This window comes from Onthophagus taurus, chromosome 2 (genome assembly GCF_036711975.1).
Source record: "Onthophagus taurus isolate NC chromosome 2, IU_Otau_3.0, whole genome shotgun sequence".
Classification (NCBI taxonomy): Eukaryota; Metazoa; Arthropoda; class Insecta; order Coleoptera; family Scarabaeidae; genus Onthophagus; species Onthophagus taurus.
In genome coordinates, this window is record NC_091967.1 from 29,986,856 (window position 1) to 29,997,494 (window position 10,639).

Genomic DNA, 10,639 nt, shown 5'->3' on the forward strand with positions numbered 1-10,639 from the left:
ATGTTAAAATTTACACAAATTAAACTTGAATTATTGACTAATATAGATCAAGTTCATTTCATCAAAAAAGGCATCCGTGGGGTATTTTACGTCATGCTAAAGCCAATAATAAATATATGGATAATTATGACTCCAATTCTCCTTCGAAATTTCTAATGTATTGGGACGCTAACAATTTGTATGATTGGGCAATATCACAACCGATGCCCTTTAAAGACTTTAAATGGTTAGATGATACTAAAATTCTAAATTTTAATTTTAATCATGTATCCGATGAAGCTGATTATGGTTACATTTTTGATGTTGATATTGAATATCCTCATTATTTACACGATATACACAATGATCTACCTTTTCTCGCAAAAAACATATGTCCTCCCAACAGCAGTAACAGTGAAAGCGATAAAAGATTAATTCCAAATTTATTTAACAAGAAAAATATGTTGTTCATTATAGAAATTGAAAGTTCTTTCTCCCCATCCCCAAACTTGTCCCATCACCCTGTTCGCTCTTTTTGCCAATTCGGTGTCAATAATGTCATAATTTTTAATTAAATTCGGTGCTACATATGTTTCGGGTCCTCACTGGATCCGTCTTCAGGCACGACTAACATAAAAATAAGTACATCTAAATCGTAAGCATAACTTTAAGTTTTGAAGTGCACCTTCAAAGAGCATCTTTCTGTCCTGTGACATACAGAGAAGCCGATACAATATATACCTATGTTCTTTTTGCAATAAACTTACCGATTGCAAGAACAAAATCGATTATCTTAATTTGTAAACACATAACCTGTCAGCTGTTGTTGAATACAATAAAAGAGCTTACCCATTAATAATAATATACAAATACAGTAGAGCGTCCATAATCCGGATTAATTGTGACCGTACCCTGTATCAAAATGTCCGGATTTTCGAAAAGAACCAAAAATAATCCACTTTTGTGGTTAAACAATTAATAAATAGATAAATAAAACCATTAATTAATATTAACTTATTATGTATTTTAATAAAAGGATATGTAGAAGTACATACATATAAAAAATTGCGGTTAGCTTTCTTGTATTTACTGAACATAAATATGAATATGAATATAAATTCCGTTTAGTGAATTAGGATATTGCACTCTTGAGTCGTATTTACATTCAATACCACACCGCTTAACAGTAAGTATTTTTGTTATGGTGTTTACAACTTTGTATTTAATGGATTGTTATTTTTAGGTGAATGGTAGAGGTTATGATGCAGAGCTTTGTTTAATCGTCAGCCAAAAATCTGCCCACTTATACAGTTTAGATCGTAAACAAAGATCTTCAAAAAGACCACAAATTCAAAAATCAGTTCCGTTTGTTCAAAGGAGGCGTTCGGAAGAATTTCATTTAAGAAAAAGCCCGGATAATAATATTCAAAATGTCATCAACACACATACAAAATAATACCACACCAAATGTACAACATATTCCTACTTTATTGTATCCAAGTTTACGTCGGCCTCACAAAATATTTGAAAGTGTTCCATCAACATCACAAAATATTCAAAATCCTTCAACGGTAGAAGAAAAAATTTCCAATGGAGTTAACCCAATTTCCTTAACATCTAAAGGTGCAATACCAAAAAATTACGATAACAAAAGAAAGAAGACACATCAAAATAAAGATCCACCATTACGAAATAAACGAAGCTTAAATGATGAGGTTGATAATGAAATGAATTTGACAGAAATGATGCCAGAAAAGAATTCAACAGAATTATCTGAATCTAATTTTGATGATTTAAATCACAACACTACAACAAAATCATGCAATAATGAAATTGAAGAAAAGAAGGATGAATCGGCATTAGAAAATGAAATAAAAATTACTTTTCATAGTAAGTATTTGTTTAAGAATTAAAAAAGTGCTTTATAAAGAATTTAATTTCTGTTTTTGATTAGATTTTGGACCGACATCTTTACACATTGTCATCGATACCGATGATAAATATTAAATACTTGAATAAAATCCCCTCCGACTTAAAAGCTGGCATGTTAAGCAATAACATAATTACAAGCAGCTGTAATAAAGTCGATATTTTTCCTGTTAATCAAATAAGAGAGGTGTTATATGGAAACGGTTCGATAAAGCCGGAACATTATATTTTTCTTAAAGATTTTGACTGTTATTTCACAAATAACAATGATGAATCAGATTAAATTGGTTTCAATATTAAATACATTGATCAGAATATTTAATTTAGTTTTAAGTTGTGTTAATACAAAATATTTTTTTGTGTTTGAGTAAGACTATAAGTATTCTTTTAATCGTTAAATGTCTGTTATGAATGACTTTTTATTTTGTTATGTGACAAACTGAATATTATGGTGCTCCAATTGACGCTCAAAGATTTGTTTTTCCCACATCGACTACCCCCCAAAAATTAGCAGTAGCTAACAGTTTTTACAGTTTTTTGAATAAATCTATCTTTTCTTTTTTCCATTCAATAATTAAATCGTTCAGATTGCTCTGTGGACTTTCTGCTGACTCGGCTACACTTCTTAGTCGAGTTAAAGTACAGGGTGTCTCAATTTCGATGTCCGCATAGGCTATCTCCGAAACTAAAAGAGATAGAAAAAAAGTAGCTTACATGTCATGATCTCGTTTTTCGAGAAAATGCTAATTCCGAAAACTCCGAATAGCTATCGTCTTTTGTTTTCACCCTATCGGCAAAAACTGAAAATTTTGCAAAAACGACAATCGCGAATATCTCACTTATTATCAAAGATGGAGTATTATAAATAAAACATTATATGGGCAACTTTTTACGAAGAATTCAGTGGCGTAGGTAGAATTTTTTTCCCATCTTTTATTTTCGAGATTTTAGACATAACTTTATTTTTTTAAATGGAAACCATAGTTGGCTATGACTTAAAATAATTTGTTATTTTCTTCTGATAACAAATATATATAGTTTGTGGGGTATATTTCTTATAGTTATTGAATAATTAACAAAAATTCATTTTGTTCCATCTAAATCTAATGTATGTATTTAAAAGTTAATGTTGTTATGGTGATAACCATACATACTATGATGGAATATAATCTATCAATTTTTTTTGTTCTTTCTAAAACTATTGTGTGTATTTAAAACTTAATGTTGTTATGGTGATAACCATACCATGAGGGAAAGCATTGTTTCCAATTATTGCCAAAGTTTGTAGCAAGGACAGTAGAATCTAACAAGACTGCTACATCCAGTGTATTTTTGTAGTCGACTACGGGTTGGTTGCCCGCACTCTACGTCACACTATTTGCCACGCCTGGTAACTGTCTATGTTTTTAGAGGTTATATGAAGGACATTAATACGTCTAAAAACATAAAACTTCAAAACTAATATGAATACGTCTAGGATATAACTTCTAAAAACACACAGCAAACGCATAGACCATAACAACAGCTGGGCGTGGAAAATGGTGTGACGTAGTTTGCGGGTAGGCTGTCACAACAATGGATGTAGCAGTCCTGTTAGATTCTACTGTCCTTGAGTTTGTAGTAGTATTTAAAAATTCACTAACAACTCTGGCATTATGTGCTGGTGCTCCGTCATATTGAAAATATATCATTTGAGACATATTTAGTGGCAAATTGTCGACCAAAGGCTCAATGTGCTGCCTTAATATATTGAGGTATTTCCCTGAGTTTGAGTTTTTATGGTAGATACTATATGCCAAAATTCTATTATCTAAAAGGGCGCACCATACATTAAACCCCAATCTTCTTTGAACACTCAGAGACTTCATCGGTCCAGATAACATTTTGAACAAACAGCAGATTATTTAATTTTTTTAAATATCATCTACAAAATTCTAATCTTCGATTGACATCTCCGGCACGTAAATAATGAGTTAGCCCCGCTTTGTATGGTTTATACTTATTTTTCTTTCATATTTGGGAGCAGCGGCTTTTGGGTCAGACGTCTTGTTGCAATTTCTCTTGCAGGTCATTTTGGTATGTTTTTGTATGTGGTTTGGGAAAGGACCAAATATCTATTAAATTTTCTGCTAATCGGCTGAAGATTTTTTCGTGCGGTTGTCTTCTTTCTGGATATCTTGTGAAATAAAATTCCGCGTCGCATTCTTATCTGATAACATATAGCATTCCATCATGTTACATTTTTCATAATTTTCGAAATTCATTGTAAAGTTTTATTCAATTTTGTTATACTTTGATACTTAACATGCTGGTGCATCGTACCAGCACATAATGCCAGAGTTGTTATCGAATTTTTAAATACAAACTTTGGTAATTATTTGATATATTATGTTCCATCATAGTATGTATGGTTATCACCATAGCAACATTAACTTTTAAATACATACATTAGTTTTAGACAGAACAAAATGAATTTTTGTTAATTATTCAATAACCATAAGAAATATACCCCACAAACTATATATATTTGTTATCAGAAGAAAATAACAAATTATTTTAAGTCATAGCCAACTATGGTTTCCATTTAAAAAAATAAAGTTACGTCTAAAATCTCGAAAATAAATGATGAGAAAAAAATTCTACCTACGCCACTGAATTCTTCGTAAAAAGTTGCCCATATAATGTTTTATTTATAGTACTCCATCTTTGATAATAAGTAAGATATTCGCGATTGTCGTTTTTGTAAAATTTTCAGTTTTTACCGATAGGGCGAAAACAAAAGACGATAGCTGTTCGGAGTTTTCGGCATTAGCATTTTCTCGAAAAACGAGGTCATGACATGTAAGCTACTTTTTTTCTATCTCTTTTAGTTTCGGAGATAGCCTATGCGGACATCGAAATTGGGACACCCTGTACAGCTACTTTATATCCAGGTTGTTTCTACGTGCTTTTTTCTTCCTTATATATGAATATTAAAAAAATATCGAACACTCAATACGTGTTTATTTCATTGTAAGAGTTAGAAATATTATTTAAAATTAATTGGTGACCCCGATCAAACACACAACGAAAAACTTCATAAAAAGAAGAAGCGCTGTACCATATTATACCAGCCCTTGCTACATCGTACCGGCCCAACTCAAACCTTACTATGCAGTAACGGAAGAATCCCAATCTTTGGTACGCCATACGACTCCGACCCTTGCGACACAGTACCAGCTCAGAACTTCGAAGTCAAAATTTATATCAACGGACAACAGAAAACAATTGAAAAGCCTCACTTGTGTTTTTAACCTTTTTGAAACTCATAGGAAAGCTAATCTGAGTGAGTACATATTCCTGAGTGTTTCCATTCCGAAATACCATGCCAGTAAAAAGTAAAAAATATCTTTATAAATTTCTCTTAAAATAACGTAATTAGTAATCCATTAATTCTTTTCTAAATTTCTTTAAAAATGAAAAATGCAGATTGTGGCGATCCTCAAACAATTGAGTATTTGACCCACATTAAATTATCTTTTTTTGGACAAGTAGACCAAAGTTTTGTTTGGTTCAGTCAGATTGAAGCACAATTTGATCTTTCTCGAATTTCGAATGACAAAACAAAATACAACTTAGTGGTGACCCATCTACCTCTCGACATTATTTCCACGGTTAATAATAATAATAAACCATTTATTGATATTCAATTACAAAATCAAATGAACATAATCAAAGAAATAAACTTAATTTAATATAAGAAGAAACAAATATATAAAGAAACTTAATATAAGTAAATAATTATAAGTAAATGAATATCAAAATGGACACCACAGCAAGCTAGTTTTATAGGTGCTAATTAAAAAATAAAAATATATATATATATATAATTATTGTTCCAAAATAAACTTAAATATCACCAGTTATTATTCCATTCTCTTTCGATCACATAATCTTATTGGTCAGTACCACCGCCAGCCCTGGCACCTAATGAGGTAAGATAGTTTAGTGGCTAATAGGAAGGTTGTTGAGAACTGATCCAATGATATAGGAAAAACAATGTTTAAAAGTTTGAGTTCGATGTTTGGGAATACGAATTAAGTTTTTACGCCTCAAATTCAAATGATGAACATCGGTTCTATACGTAATCCTTTCATAGAGGTAAGGTGGCTTATAATTCGAAACAATAGACATCATTCGACAAGCAATATCAAGTTTACGCCGGTCCGGCATATTCAATCAATTTGCACTAGCCAGCTTATACGATATTCTTTTATGAAGGCGTATACCATAAATGTACCTGAGACAGGACTTCTGGGCCCTTTCTATTCTCTGCACATCATCAAACAAGGCCCATAAACAAGATCACAATAATTAAATGATGAAAGAACCAAAGAATCACACAGAACCAACTTAGCATCTTTATTCAACAAATGTCTATTGGGCTAAAGCATTTTTAATTTGCCGTATGATCGTCTAACCAAGGTATTAACGTGATCGGTGAAACGTAAATCACTGTCAACCTCAAGACCCAAAATTTTTACTTTATTAACGAATTTCATGTTTGTACCACTTATCTTGATCATCATATTGTCACTATTATTGAATGACTTCCGAACTTTTGCATTACCAAACATTGTAGCCGAAGATTTATTCGGATTCAAACTTAATGAATGCGATTCAGACAGATTAACTAGACGATCAAGGTCATTGTTTATAAGCTTAAGAGCGTCTTGGGCCTCTTGTAAAGGAAATGAGTGATAGATAAGTGTATCATCCGCGTATAGATGGTATTTACAAGTCGATAAACAATCAGGTTAAGAGGAAGTATATATCGAAAACAAATGCGGCCCAAGAATCGAACCCTGTGGCATACCAGAAGCAACACCTCCATGCTCCGACATACATTCAGAGATCCTCGCCCTTTGTGTTCTACCCTTTAAGTAACTTTCAATTAATTTAACAGAATTATTATTAAATCCGACGTAATGAAGAACAGCAGTCATCATCCTATGGTTAACGGTATCGAATGCTTTACTATGATCTGAAGTTACTAGTATAGTAACAAGCCCTAAATCAGACGCTTTATGTATGTCATCAATGACACTTGTAAGTGCAGTTTCGCAAGAGTAACCATTGCGAAATCCTGGTTATAGATATAATCAATGACCGACCAGCTAATTGATAGATTGTGACTCAGCGAGGAGAAACGGTTAAAAGAACTTTTATCTAATACTCAAATGGGAAACCAAAAGCCATCCTAGTTTTATCGAGATGTGCTATCAACTGTCGGTGGATTTGCTTTTCAGAAACATTTTGCATAAAATTTTGGCACGTTGTGGTGAAATCTTTAAAAGCTTTTAAAATATTGTCATGACTACAGGTTGATAGATTTGAAATTTGAGGCTTGTTAATCTCATCTAACATCAAAGATGATCGAGAAATAGGGAAAGTATTGATGGAATCCCAAATCTTGTCTGCAATTGTTAACAGCTCAGATAATTCCTCCTTACCAGAAGCAAGAAGCGCAATGGAAATGCTGCTAGGTAGTCGACTTCGCCAAAGTTTTACAATTAAATCTTGGCTGACTACTTGAGAACCACCGACAGTTGATAGCATATCTCGATAAAACTAGGATGGCTTTTGGTTTCCCATTTGAGTATTAGATAAAAGTTCTTTTAACCGTTTCTCCTCGCTGAGTGACAATCTATCAATTAGACATTGTTTAAGGTAATTATATGAGTCTTGAGCTGGTTGCTCATTGATTATATCTGCAACCGTGGAAATAATGTCGAGAGGTAGGTTTTGTCATTCGATATGTATATTTTAATATGGTATACTTGCTTTACTTTATTATATACTCTATAAGGACTTAATTTTTGTTGTAGTATATTTAAAATTATTCCATGAGCCGCAGATTATCTTAAATATAGGTATAATAATAAATAATAAGAACACATCATAAAGAAATTAATATTAATACTTAAATATAAGAAAGAAATAAAGGTTAAGTCTAATGACAAACTGTAAAAAGTAACTAAAAAATGTATCCCTATCAAATAAATCAATAACGCAAACAAAAACAATACTTTTTTTAACAAAAATGATTAAATGAATGAAGAAATAAAAATAACTACTGCTAATTTTTGGGGGGTAGTCGATGTGGGAAAAACAAATCCTTGAGCGTCAGTTGGAGCACCATAATATTCAGTTTGTCACATAACAAAATAAAAAGTCATTCATAACAAACATTTAACGATTAAAAGAATACTTATAGTCTTACTTAAACACAAAAAAATATTTTATTTTAATACAACTTAAAACTAAATTAAATATTCTGATGAATGTATTTAATATTGAAACCGATTTAATCTGATTCATCATTGTTATTTGTAAAATAACAGTCAAACTCTTTAAGAAAAATATAATGTTATATAAAGCCCTAAACACCTCTCTTATTTGATTAACAGGAAAAATATCGACTTTATTGCAGCTGCTTGTAATTATGTTATTGCTTAACATGCCAGCTTTTAAGTCGGAGGGGATTTTATTCAAGTATTTAATATTTATCATCGGTATCGATGACAATGTGTAAAGATGCCGGTCCAAAATCTAATCAAAAACAAAAATTAAATTCTTTATAAAGCACTTTTTTAATTCTTAAACAAATACTTACTATGAAAAGTAATTTTTATTTCATTTTCTAATGCCGATTCATCGTTCTTTTCTTCAATTTCATTATTGCATGCTTTTGTTGTAGTGTTTTGATTTAAATCATCAAAATTAGATTCAGATGATTCTGTTGAATTCTTTTCTGGCATCATTTCTGTCAAATTTATTTCATTATCATTTAAACTTCGTTTATTTCGTAATGGTGGATCAAGTTTTAAATTTAAGTCTTTACCATAAATTTGAAGATTTGCACCTACTAAAGGTTTAAAAGCAAAAATTGTTTTTAAAGCTAAACAAAAATGATTAATCGATTTGTAACCATAATCGCTATAATTCAAGTCCTGCTTAAATTCCTTTTTATATAATTCTGTTAATTTCCTACTATGTACACCTTCGGGATAATTACGAATTAATTCTTTTAATCGATTCTGAATGTAATATGGCACATTCTTCTTTAATGTTGTAGAGTTGTTTTTGTTATCGTAATTTTTTGGTATTGCACCTTTAGATGTTAAGGCAATTGGGTTAACTCTGTTGGAAATTTTTTCTTCTACCATTGAAGGATTTTGAATATTTTGTGATGTTGATGGAACACTTTCAAATATTTTGTGAGGCCGACGTAGACTAGGATATGATAAAGTAGGAATATGTTGTACATTTGGTGTGGTATTATTTTGTACTGTTGATGAGACATTTTCAATATTATTATCCGGGCTTTTTCTTAAATGAAATTCTTCCGAACGCCTCCTTTGAACAAACGGAACTGATTTTTGTTCCGTTTGTGGTCTTTTTGGAGATCTTTGTTTACGATCTAAACTGTATAAGTGGGCAGATTTTTGACTGACGATTAAACAAAGCTCTGCATCATAACCTCTACCATTCACCTAAAAATAACAATCCAGTAAATACAAAGTTGAAACACCGTAATAAAAATACTTACTATTAAACGGTGTGGTATTGAATGTAAATACGACTCAAGAGTGCAATATCCTAATTCACTAAACGGAATTCGATATCCATTTAACTCCTTAAATTGTCGGTCTAAATCTCTGATGGTCATCCGACGCCGCCGTGGATTTGAGATTAGAACGCTTGATATAATTGCCTCTAGCTCTGCAGCTTTACTTTTAATGTCATCCTACAAAATACGTTTTATTATATTCTTTGATAATACATTAATATTTTTATCATACCATTTTGTTGTATTTTATTTCAGTAATGCTATAAATAGGAAATAACGTGGTAAAGCCCCTGGAAAGAAGAAAAACAAGGTCAATAGGTGATACCAACCTATATTTCAAATTTTTGGTTGTAAATTGAACAAAAATAATTTTTTTTTATTTAATCTTATAAAAAAGAAAATAATAGTACATTACAAGACTAGTTTCGTAAGACACGCTTGAAATGCACGAATTGAAGTTGAGAAACGAGTGGCGAAGCCACGAGTTTTTTAATGAATGAGTGTCTAGTAAGTTTTAGAAACGTGTATTTATGCTATTTTTTGTAATTCGTGTTTTTATCCTTTTTTTTAACAAAAATAAAATAAATTTTGACAATGTGGCGGATACGTACGTAGCAGTTGGTAACACTTGAAAATAGAAATTTGAATTGAACAACAATACAACAAAATGTATTTACATGAAAAAAATGTTTCATGTACACCTCCCGAAATAAGAGAAATTCCTCAGAGTTCAATGTCCTCATCATTGTGGACCATGTATTCGATGGTAAAAACATGTTTAAACATCCATGGAAAAAATTGTCACATTGACAACTAGAAAAATTAATGACTCAATGTTACCAACTTGAACTGGGAACTGAATCGGATGCTGTAAGGGGTCTCATTACAGCACCCGTTTGAGTACTGTAATAGCTTTCATTACCGTCGCGAATTACAAAATAGTTATTTATGTACCAAGTCGGCAAAGTGATGCTTTATCGAACGAGTCTGAGTTTGCGAGGAGCGAGCGAAGCAAGCGAGGCGAGTAAACAGGCGAGTTCGATAAAGACACTTTGCTGACGTGTTGCATACAACATTTTATCGCCAACCGCAAAATTTAACGATATGAAGATATTCTAA

General features: G+C 31.6%; 1 protein-coding gene across 1 annotated transcript; it reads right to left on the reverse strand.

Annotated features, from left to right (window-relative positions):
* Nucleotides 1-8,258: 8,258 nt before the first annotated feature.
* Nucleotides 8,259-9,862, reverse strand: LOC139432762 (tudor domain-containing protein 7B-like). The gene is made up of 4 exons (XM_071201528.1): nucleotides 9,753-9,862; nucleotides 9,500-9,697; nucleotides 8,564-9,443; nucleotides 8,259-8,499 (listed from the first exon to the last, which is right to left on the reverse strand). The coding sequence occupies exons 1-4, from the start codon at nucleotides 9,753-9,755 to the stop codon at nucleotides 8,447-8,449; spliced, it is 1,134 nt and encodes a 377-aa protein (XP_071057629.1). The 5' UTR covers nucleotides 9,756-9,862; the 3' UTR covers nucleotides 8,259-8,446.
* Between the last annotated feature and the right edge of the window lie 777 nt (nucleotides 9,863-10,639).